General features: G+C 34.4%; 1 protein-coding gene across 1 annotated transcript in view; it reads right to left on the bottom strand.

Annotated features, from left to right (window-relative positions):
* Window positions 1-12754, bottom strand: part of LOC149798563 (uncharacterized) — a 258625-nt gene that overhangs the window by 188750 nt on the left and 57121 nt on the right. The window contains exons 17-22 of the mRNA XM_089957207.1: window positions 11297-11410; window positions 8980-9093; window positions 7667-7780; window positions 5811-5927; window positions 5198-5311; window positions 2616-2735 (exon numbers count right to left, since the gene is read on the bottom strand). Of these exons, the coding sequence (XP_089813333.1) occupies window positions 2616-2735; window positions 5198-5311; window positions 5811-5927; window positions 7667-7780; window positions 8980-9093; window positions 11297-11410 (693 nt within the window). The remainder of the gene's footprint in view (window positions 1-2615; window positions 2736-5197; window positions 5312-5810; window positions 5928-7666; window positions 7781-8979; window positions 9094-11296; window positions 11411-12754) is intronic.

The following is a 12754-nucleotide window of genomic DNA, read 5'->3' as shown; positions in this document are numbered from 1 at the left end:
ATTTTATTGCATGGAAGATACCACGATTCCGTAAATTGCCGAGTTTTTCCGAGTTGTAATGAGACGACAGATCACGTGGTACCGTGACGCAATACTAGCCAGTCCTCGAATACAAACATAAACATTGGCGAGCGAGGCAGACGGAAGGAGACCACATTTGGGTTGCACATTCAAAACTTGAATCTGCAGTCTGATATAATAGTTTATGTACTGTACTTGTCAGTACTAAAAGAAATTTTGTAGGCACAGGCCCCGGGCTGGTGACTTAAATAAACTCAAGCCCTGACTGAAATTCCACAAGCCCGGCCAGTTCATACCTGTCAACTCTCAAGCCGGGAGAAAAACCTCCCGATTTTGGGGGTATTTCCTCATCTACATCCCGATCTCGTAATATCTCTAAATTTTTCGCAGCGAAGTCCCGATTATTACATTATGTCTGTCAATTTTCATTTGTCAGAAGAAAAAAACCCCAACCCCAAACCATTTATAAATAGATATAACGTATGCAATCCACAATCTAAACTGCCACACTGCAGACATCGTAGTGATATGCCTGAAAAATTGTTAAAGCTACGTTAAAAATTCAAATCACACGCACACACCTCTAAATCCGGTACTGGACAAAATAATTAATATCACACAACAGTATTTTTCTTTTTTTCTTCTTTAGTAAATAGAACGTGAAAATTAAACATTATTCAAGTAAATTTCAGATGTTTTTAAACAACTACAACAGTACTATAGTATAAAAAAATTAAAAGAACAAAATTGTCACCAATTAGCTTAAATGAATGATCACTGTGAAATTTTCTCTGCAAACAAAATCGCATCTCCATTTCCGCCAAAGAAACTCGGCCAGTTAACACCTGACATTCCTCTACCGTATATGTAAAGTTTAATTACCATGATTAAATTACAAGAAATAAAACAAAATATACCATGCAGTATATTGTTCAGCAAACAGTGTTACATGCATTAAGCCTTAAACCTGAAGTCCATGGCATCGTAAGTAACAACAAAATAGGCATCGTTTATTTTGGCAATCAATTGCTGGTGCTTAAACATACACACACTGTCGAACATGGTTTCTTTGAAGTATGTCCGAAGGGCAGTCCTTTTCACAAGATCAATGCAAGGATAAGGAGTTATATTCATTAGTCGCACCGGCTTTATTGTTTGCGTACTTAAATCAAAACTTTAGCTATTTTGCAGTTTAGCCAGAGCTGACCAGAATATGCAAAATGGGCTTGTCCTGGGGGAATAATGAGGCGTATCACATGGAGAAAAGGTACGTCCCATGGGCGCTCGCACATTGGGGCAAGGGGTTGAGCGTTGGGTCAATAGTCCCCCCCCCAGTTTCTATTGTCAGCCATTTAATGTGAAACTTTGACCTCTTTTCTTTTAATCGCTGCTATTTAAACTGCCCAAGGAATAGTTTTATATCAGTTCCAATCATTTCAGATTACCGTTTATACATACTACATGTATACAATTACTTTTTTTTAAATTTGTAATTTTTATAAGATTACTGAAAATTGTGTTTTCTCGAAACACGACAGGTTTAGAATATTATTTTTGGCAAAGCCTCCATTTGATTAAAATCAAATCTAAATTTCACCTTGGACAGTAGTGATTTGATTTAGATTGTGCCGTGTTAAGGCATGTATGTCAACATCTTGAAAATACATTTACTAATTTCACCAGCGCGATCAAAGTTTCCTCAGGCAAACAATTTTTGTTTCGACAAGCCTGACGGGCACCTCACTTTGAATACAGGATGGGCCGAAACTAAAACCAGAGGGGCCCAGGGTGTCGGGCTATCAGATTTATTTTTAGCACTGCTGGCGTAGATAAAAGATCTGTGAATTGATTGTTGCATTTTGTGGTCACTTACTCGGCCTTCTGCCTATTTTCGTAACTCGCAAGTTTAACACTTTTATTATTCAACGATATGTCTGGAACAGCGCCAACTTTTAGTCTAGGCCTAGCATTTGCGTATCTTTGAGCTGCCATTTTTTCAGAATCCCTCTCATAACAGTCCTTTGAGAAATGTAACGAGCACAGAGTGCTGTATGGTGTTGCTTTGAAATCGACTCGTTTGTAATAATGTATCCATTCTTTCATTATGCCTTTATCTTTCGGAAAAGAAAAAAAATGTTGTCCACAGGCTTTTCTTAATGTTCTATTACACCCGTAAGCAACGCAAAACGGTATTGTCTTTTACTCTGGCAACTCCCACTTGGGCTGCTGGAGTCGCTACTATGACGTCACATCCCGAAAGTAACCGAATAGGCACGGAAATTTTGCATACGAGGTCACGGAAATTCAGCTTCTAGAAGATAGGCCAATATTTTAATATTGGCATTACGGTCGCAGATGATACTTCAGAATAAGGTTTTCTGCTATAGTACTTTTATTATTATTCTATATTTCCATTGGTTTCTGGTCTCCTTTAATGTATTTATATGAATGCAATCAAAATACATACTTACATATAAACATGTTAACAACATGTGCAAGTTTGAGGTATTTTTTTCAGTGAGAATGGGAACATAAGGTAAAAATACAGTAAAGTGGGTTGCAAAGTAAAACTAAAATCAGAAATTTATTCTTACCAATATTACAGTTGGGTCCTTGCCATCCAGCTTGACACCGACATGTGTAGCCACCGATTCTGTTAAAGCAAGAAGCATCATTCTTACATGCATCAGGCCGCTCCAGGCATTCATTGACATCTAAATTAGATAATACTGATGTCAGCACCAATATAATACTGCAGTAAGTATAGTGAAAATGAAACAAAACATTGAAAAATTCCATTAAAATGTCTTAAGTACCATCCATTTGAGGTATTTAAATTAAATAATTTTCATTGAAGGTAAATTCTATCAAACTCATTAATATTTATGAGTTTGGATAATGTCATAAAATAATGAGAAATATTTTTTTTAATTTAAAAATCTTTTTTCACACAAATTAACAGTGCTTATGTTTTATTATCTAAGTACACGAAGTGAAAATACATCATAATCTGGATATTATGTACATAATGGAATTAAGAATTTTATTAGTTTTACTCAAACTTAAATTTTTTAAAAACTCATGATTATATCTGAAAACATTCTTGTACTTCATTAAGCATATTTCAGATGTCTAGAGGAGCCATTGTGACTCAGAGGATAGTGTTCCAGGCTCATGGTGACTCAGAGATTAGTGTTCCATGCTCATGGTGACTCAGAGATTAGTGTTCCATGCTCATGGTGACTCAGAGGTTAGTGTTCCATGCTCATGGTGACTCAGCTGTTAGTGTTCCATGCTCATGGTGACTCAGAGATGAGTGTTCCATGCTCATGGTGACTCAGAGATTAGTGTTCCATGCTCATGGTGACTCAGAGGGTAGTGTTCCATGCTCATGGTGACTCAGAGATTAGTGTTCCATGCTCATGGTGACTCAGAGGTTAGTGTTCCATGCTCATGGTGACTCAGAGATTAGTGTTCCATACTCATGGTGACTCAGAGGTTAGTGCTCCAGACTCACAAATGAAAGGTGTGGAATTGAAGCCTACATTAAATCAGCCAAGTTTGACTGCCATGGTTATCTTTGGGCATGACACATTACTCCAATAGCTCTGGTACTAAATAACCTACTTGTGTCACTGTGCAATAAAACAAACTAATGAATCAGATGTCATGCTATGACAAATGTACCCAAAATGTGAGATATACAGTGGTACCCCTCTTATACAGTCACCTCTTCTGCACCAGGAAAGTGGCATTATAAGACAGGTGGCCTTTCCAGAGGGGGACTAAATGTTTTGTGAGAAGTATATGTAGTGTACATAGTAAGAAAGCTACATACTTCAAAGAATTTAATATCTTCATTTAATATTTTCGTTTAAAAGTAACATTAATCAATAAAAGGTTCTTCTTGTTATAATAACAGACTTATTTCAAATGAATATACATTAATAGTTCTTATTCCTGGCATAAGCATGATATGCAAGTGGGTATTGTTGTCATGCACATTGCAAAACCATCCAGTAACATCATTTAAATCTTGGTACATAGTCCTAATTCTCTTTCCATTTGCTCCATTTACCTAATGCTGCTGAATAACCTCCTTATTGGTTATGACATTGTTTATTTGAGTCTTTTCAACATAAAATTGTTTTATTTGAGTCTTTTCTACATAAAATTGTTCGGCAAGTATCCCCTCCTCACCTCATCGCATGTCATCGAGTAGAATAACCAACTTTCTTCTAAAATAATATGTCTCTGATTATGTGATGACATGTTAATGTTTGGTAATGATTTATTCAGATGCTGCTAACTGTATGTGATTTTTATTATGCAGATGAAACCCAAAAAGGAAGCAACAAATTCATTGTCACATGATTTTTTGGTCTTTGTCCGGTACCCTGTTTTGTTCAATTTTTGTGTGTGTGTGTTAATTCACAAAATCTATATTTAGCCTATGCCGACCCTGTTATTACCTTGACAATTACATCTGGTTGTAATTATTAAGGAGAAGAACTCGACAGCTGTGTGTAGCCCAAAACTCTAACATAACATTACTGAGCCCATTTCTGTATACATCGGCTTTTATAGAAAATATTATAATATTAATCTTAGGGTTATGTGTACTTTAGTCAACAGTTCTTTCAGTAACAGAAACTTGATATCAGGAGACATGTATCAACAATAGAGATAATCTGATTACTTACCTTATGTCATGATATGAATTAATTATTGGTTCTGGATACATTTGAAATAAAAAGTGTCTGCTTGTGAGGGGAACATTTTATATTTTTGTACTAATATGCTGGCCGCTGGTTGCGTTACAGGATGGCCGTTCTTGAGGGGTACTTTTGAAGCGGATGGCTGCTGGTTGGGGGGGGGGGGCATTCAAGAGGGGGACTGCTGTATTTTCTTCATCCCCAGAGGAAATTAAATTTTTTTTAGATGTAAATTTTCAATTCCTAAATAATAAAAACAAAACTCAGGTTTTTTTTCACACACAAATGTGTTTATCAGTGCATTTTTATCACTTTAGTTATTCTGTTAAAGTAGTAGTAGTAGTAGTACCTACCGTAAGAAATAAAATAAAGCCATTAAGGCAAAAGTAGCACCAGGAAAGAAAGTGAGAATGGAGGAATAAGTGGATGATGATGATAACAGACACAAAGAAGAGTAATACCTCTTTCACAGTACTGGCCTTGCCACTCAAGAGGACAGCTGCATCTGAAGGAGCCAGGGGTGTCCAGGCATGTTCCATTATGCTGGCAGGGATTTTTCAGGCACTCATCTATATCTACGTTATTAAGCAATTGTCATTTTAACTTGATGTAACCACTGAATTGTAATGTCAAACAATCCTCCCGAAATGAAGAAAGTCAATTTTGGTTTAAATACAAAAATTAGTTTATGCCATCTAAACACTCCTTCAACCCGATATTCAAAAGCTGAACTGCCTAAATGATTCCTGTGTGCAATTAGTGAAACAAATATGAAATATATACAAGCTGTAGAGTTCAATTTCTTTATGAGCTTCAGTACCATTTGGAATTCAATAAAGGGGCATTCCCTTTGAGGTAATTTTCTGATTTCTCAAGCATCTCTAGCTGAGCCATTTGTAGGGAAGAAATATCAATAGATGTGTCTCCATTCATTAAATGGCTGACATTAAATTTATGAGTTCAATAGTGGAGTAAAATCTATGCGTCTCCATTCTGACTTTGCATCCATAATTTAAATAGTAGAGTGCAATCGATGTCTTGTTATAGTGCAGACAACAAAATGGGACCACTTACTGATTTCGCAGGCATCTCCTGTCCAGCCATTGGCACATAGACAAAAATAGGATCCAGCTGTATCAATGCACGTACCTCCGTTCAGACAGACCTCATTCTGCTGGCATTCATACACATCTGAGGATACATTTAAAATACATCAATGGTAATAGTTTTACAGTGTAAAACTCATTAAAAAGAAATAACATGCAGTGACAGAACATTCCAATTTTGGAATAAACTTAAAAAAGCTATATGCTGTCTGATCAAATTATGATGTAAAATTTTGACAATCAAATCCATCTGAGTTTTGTTAATACAAATATGCACTCCAAAATTGTTTAAATCCAACTGAAATAGAATTTAATGTGCAGAAGTAAATGGGTCCATTCATTAGGGATCATAAATCCACCAAATGAATGGGTCTATGGATCAAGAGCAATAATTCCACCAAATGAATGGGTCCATTGATCAGGAACCAAAACTCCACCAAATGAATGGGTCCATTGATCAGGAACCATAACTCCACCAAATGAATGGTTCCATTGATCAGGAACCATAACTTCACCAAATGAATGGGTCCATTGATCAGGAGCCATAACTTAACTAAGGTGGCGCTCTACAGTTTCGCATTTTGCATAGGGTTAGAATTTTAAAGAAAAAAAATTTCCCCGACTTTCCTCACTGGTTATACTGGCTATTTAAAAAAGACCTTGTATATCTTAGGTATAATTCAAAGAACCTTTAATTCCCTTTATTTTGGTGTATGCTTGATGGGTGTAATATGGGTTATAGAGTATACAGCTTGGCCTTACTCCAGATGTGCACCTTTCAAAAAAGTGCTAGCTCAACTTGGTAATTTTCACTTCCTGAACATCAGAGGTAAACTGTATAAAACAGAGCTGATAACTTTTTTTAAATTTTACATATTTGGTAATTCATTCAATGCACTTTCAGAAGCTGGTGTTGTCTAGTCTGGCAAAATTCATTTCCCTATTTTAATAGCTGCTATGGATAGTGTACTTCAGACTATTTCAGGCTAATTTTTTAGAGCACAAGGGAGCAGTCATTTTAGTTAGCAGTGTGCTTAGATCATGTACAATTTCCAAAAGTACAATATCCAAAGAAATGTCATCCACATTACATTAATGTAGCATATGCCAACATTCTCTCCATTGTGCATGTTTTAAATGCAAACAACTTCACCTTACATAAGTCACTCTCTCAAAAGTACATAATAACTGGTGAGCGCTCCCTAAATGAATGGATTCATTCATCAGGAACCATAACTCCACCAAATGAATGGGTCTATTGATCAGGAATCATAACTCCAACAAATGAATGGGTTGACTGATCAGGAACCATAACTTCACAGAAAGATGGCACTGTATTTAACCATGCTAATGTTAGGCTTTACACCAAGTTAGACTGTAAAAAAAAAACTGGGTCACCCACAAAAGAAACCATAACTCTACCAAATGATAATAAATGTTAAATCATAAAAAGTCACCCGAGATTTCACTGATATCAAGCAGCATGCCAGTTCTTGTTGAAATCCAATAGGATTAGCTCAATAGTAATTATGAAGTTGAAACAAAGTGTGAGTCCAATGAACAATCAGGGACATAATGATGGAGAATACTGAAGATCAAACTTATTAAAAGTCATTGTAAACTACAGTTTCTGACCAAATTTGAATGATATCTAATAATACATTTTTTGTGAAGAAATAAAGGTGGAATGAACATACAGGCATATATAAGATCCAATTCAATATGTCCCCTGAAAAATGGTAAGATCATTAAAAAAGAGCAAAGACACTGCTCAAATGATTTGTATTGCTGTAGATAGAGAAATATAAAACATAACAAACTGACTGATGTCACAGAGGCTTCCAGTTCTTCCTGTTGGACAAAGGCAATAGAATGACCCATCAGTGTCAACACAGGTTCCGTTATAAAAACAGGGGTTCCTCTCACATTCATTGATATCTGGCAAATATAAAGAAAAACAAATTTAACTGATTAAGCTAAGTGAGATTATTGAAGAGGCAGAAAATAAAATTATTCCTCGTGGATAATTATCAAGTGTAGAAGTTGGCTCTAGTGGGAATTTTTTGTTTAAATCAGTTTTAATACAAGCTTTTCTTTAATTTGTAATCATGAATATTCTACATACCAAAGCTTGCAGTTTGCTTATATATTGGATGCCATGTTTTTCAATAACCATATGTTCAAACATAACATTTGTTAACATTTACTTGGGTTGAAATGACTTTAATATTTACTAGGGTCTGAATGATGTTGTTAACGTTAACGAAGTCTGAATGATTTTAACATTTACTGTCATCTGAATGATGTTAACATTTATTAGGGTTTAAATGTTGTCAACAATTACTGTCGTCTGAATGAAGTTAACATTTATTAGGGTCTAAATGATGTCAACAATTACTGTCATCTGAATGATATCAACATTTATTAGGGTCTAAATAATGTCAACAATTACTGTCGTCTGAATGATGTTAACATTTATTAGGGTCTAAATGATGTCAACAAATACTGGGGCCTGAATAATGTTGTCAACATTTACTGGGGTCTGATTGTTGAAGTAACATACTTGCTTTGCACCTCTGCAGTCATAGTGTCTATTCCAAAAACTTACACATGCAACAGCTAATGGATGATTCCAAACAGGTGTTATTATCCATACTAGTTTACAGGTGAAGTCCAACTGAAACTGCACAGACCCAGATCTGCTGTTACAAAATTCACCAGCAGATATGGGTCTATGCAGTATGTTAGAAATAATCAGCTGATCATACAACACAGATCCTAATCTGCCAAAGCAATGGCAGATCAGTGTCCATTTTGTGTCCAGTTGGACTCAACTAAAAAGTGATTATCGATCGAAGAAGGATCTCTAATGTCTCCTCAATGGCCACTTTATATCCAAACTTGAGCCATCATGAGAACTGGAAGCTTTACCATATGGCAAATAATGGGACCCAAAACAATGGTTGGATTTCTCAGTGAGAAATAACACTTGATGTCAAGGTGAACAAAGGTAGATTAAGATGGACTTTATCTGCAATTAGAGTCAGCAGAAATATGGAATATTCTGGGTCCAGTTTGACAGTTTTCAAAGAACAAAAAGGTTATAAAGATTGTCTCAAATTAAACGTTACACTCACCATTCTCGCAGTAGATTCCCTTCCAACCTGGAGGACAGGTGCAGTAGAATGACCCTGGTGTGTCTCTGCAAGTCCCATCATTTTTACATGGATTAACGGCACATTCATCAATGTCTGAAAGAATGTCAAGTATATTCTTATACAATATCAGTCTGATGTTTTCGCTACACTTGCTGTACTCAGACAAACAGATCCAACTGCCATGCTTGAGTATTTGGTTTATAGAGACTTATGAAATTTACTATAGTTTGTGGGATACCCTTTTGGCAATCTTCATAGTGTAGTGCAAACCACAATATAACTGACCCAATCAATGAAAGTGCTACAGAACATGTCATCTTTTGATACACCATGAAAATTGATACCCATAAAAAAGAAAGGCAAGGCATACCAAGCCCACCATCAATGCACTCTTGTATGACAAGTGACCTTGACGCTAATATCAACAGGACAAGCAAGGATGTTGCAGAAGGACTTATCTTTTAACTTCATAATGATTCATAACGATTCATCCTAAATATAATGAAAATTCATGAAGGAGCTTAGAAAATATGAAAAACACTTGAACCAAAACCTATACGTACATTTGTATGACTACTACCATAACTACAACTAATACTTATTCCTACCGCTCTGGTGGCCTAATGGTTAGAGCATCCGCCTCGGATGCGGGAGGTCATGGGTTCGATCCCCGGCCGAGTCATACCAGAGACTTACAAAAATGGTACTAACAGCTACCTCGCTTGGCACTCAGCATTAAGAGGTTAGTGTTAGGACTGGTCGGCCTGGTGGCAGGATAATGTGACGGGGTGGGACATCATGCTACATGTCTGCGGCATGATGCCCCAGTGCTAGACATCACTATAAACTGTCACACTGCAGACATCATAGCAATATGATTGAAAAATTGTTAAAGCTACATTAAAAATCCAAATCACACACACACACACATACTTATTCCTTAAATTACAGTATTCAAACTATATGATACTGCTTCTCTATGTCAAGCATAAAACAACAGTCCCTTTAAGGGACTAAGACTCAACTGTCCAAAAAGAATTTTGATCAATTTAAGATAATACCAATTCTTCTTTTTAACCTCAGAATGTTGAAGACATCTGATATTCTTCAGCATTAACAAGATTTTCAAAGTGACTGCTATGGCAGCCATTTTGGATGTAAGATTTGCACCATTTCATTTAGGACCATGAACTAAAACTAAGTGAAATAATAAAAAAATTAGCAGGGAAAACACTATTTGGTCAGATTCCTTACCACATCTGTGTTATGGAGGGACAGCAGTATCCTGGGCTCTTTATAGTAAGGGACCATTGTACATCATTTATCTGGATGATCATTTATCTCGACAAATTACATATCTACCAGGGACCATTGTATATCATTTATCTGGATGATCACTTATCTCGACAAATTACATATCTACCAGGGACCACTGTATATCATTTATCTGGATGATCATTTATCTAGACAAATTACATATCTACCAGGGACCATTGTATATCATTTATCTGGATGATCTTTATCTAGACAAATTCCATATTGACCAGGGACCATTGTATATCATTTATCTGGATGATAATTTATCTAGACAAATTCCATATCTACCAGGGACCACTGTATATCATTTATCTTGATTATCATTTATCTAGACAAAATCTATACCTACCAGGGCAGACTGGATAACTAGCTTTTTACTATAGGAACCAAATTTATGGTTTGAATGGAAAATTGGTAATTGCCTGGAGGGATTGAATTCATGAAAGATTCTGTTTCAGATATAATGATACTAATTAACACATTCCTTGCTTGTTGAATTATTTATAAATAGGCCCTGCTTTGTTTCATATTTTATTAAGCTGTTTTTAGAGTTCAGAAATATAAATGGTTAATAATTATTCATGTTTTACAATTTATAAATTTCAAAACTGTATAGAGTAAGCATTAGCCCATAAACCAAAATCATATTCAAATAATGCCATGTGTTCCATGCAGCCTCTTGTCTCACTTGCATCTATGTGTTTAAGTCTCCTCCTGTAAACACTTCAACACAAATGTTTAACATTGTTGATGATAACATCAATAGAAATGTAACTGTCATGTTTCCCAATACAAATGCCACTGAGAGAGAAATTCAAAATTGACACCTAAAATCTCTCCAGTTTATTCTCTTCAAAGCCAAATAATAACAATACCTAGGCAAATTATGGGATAAAAATGCAGTCTGTTACATATTGTGGTACAAGAAAATCTTAAATTTAAAAATGGAGAATAAAAAGATAATATCCATCCTCCTTACTTATGCTGCAGTCATGTCCTCTCCACCCTAGTGGACATTCACAGTAGTACGAGTCACCCCCATCAACACATGTGGCACCATTTCTACATGGCCGTCGCAGACAGTGCTTCATAACTGGAGGCAGAAAAATTGATGAAAATTAAATTTGTGACTTACAGCAAATCTAAACAATGAAATTTATATAGATATTGTTGGTAATGTACTTAAATGAGTCATTTACCAATGAAATGTATATAGATATTGTTGGTAATGTACTTCAGTGAGTGATTTACCAATGAAATATATATAGATAGTGTTGGTCATGTACTTAAATGAGTCATTTACCAATGACATTTATATAGGTATTGTTGGTAATGTACATAAACTATAAAATGTATATAGTATTTGGTAATGTACTTAAATGAGTGATGTACCAATGAAATTTATAAAGACATTGTTCGTAATGTAATTAAATAAGTGATTTACCAATGAAATTTATATAGATATTGTTGGTAATATACTTAAACTATGAAATATATATATATATATATATATATATATATATATATATATATATATATATATATATATTTTGTTGGTAATGTGCTTAAATGAGTGATGTACCAATGAAATTTATATAGATATTGTTGGTAATGTAATTAAATAAGTGATTTACCAATGAAATTTATATAGATATTGTTGGTAATGTACTTCAGTGAGTGAAGTACCAATGAAATTTATAAAGATATTGTTGGTAATGTAATTAAATAAGTGATTTACCAATGAAATTTATATAGATATTGTTGGTAATATACTTAAATTATGAAATATATATATATATATATATATATATATATATATATATATATATATATATATATATATATATATATATATATATTGGTGGTAATGTGCTTAAATGAGTGATGTACCAATGAAATTTATACAGATATTGTTGGTAATGTACTTCAGTGAGTGAAGTACCAATGAAATTTATAAAGATATTGTTGGTAATGTAATTAAATAAGTGATTTACCAATGAAATTTATATAGATATTGTTGGTAATGTACTTAAATGAGTCATTTACCAATGAAATTTATATAGATATTGTTGGTAATGTACTTAAATGAGTCATTTACCATTGTAATTTATATAGATATTGTTGGTAATGTACTTAAATGAGTGATGTACCAATGAAATTTATATAGATATTATTGGTAATCTACTTAAACTATGAAATTTATATAGATATTGTTGGTAATGTACTTAAATGAGTGATGTACCAATGAAATTTATATAGATATTGTTGGTAATGTACTTGAATGAGTCATTTACCAATGAAATTTATATTGTTGGTAATGTACTTAAATGAGTAATGTACCAATGAAATTTATATATTGTTGGTAATCTACTTAAATGAGTCATTTACCAATGAAATTTATATAGATATTGTTGGTAATGTACTTAAACTATAAAAT

This window comes from Sinohyriopsis cumingii, chromosome 5 (assembly GCF_028554795.1).
Source record: "Sinohyriopsis cumingii isolate HCF-2022 chromosome 5, ASM2855479v2, whole genome shotgun sequence".
NCBI classification, from domain to species: Eukaryota; Metazoa; Mollusca; class Bivalvia; order Unionida; family Unionidae; genus Sinohyriopsis; species Sinohyriopsis cumingii.
Note: the sequence above shows the minus strand (reverse complement) of the source record. Positions and strands in the feature narration are given on the sequence as shown.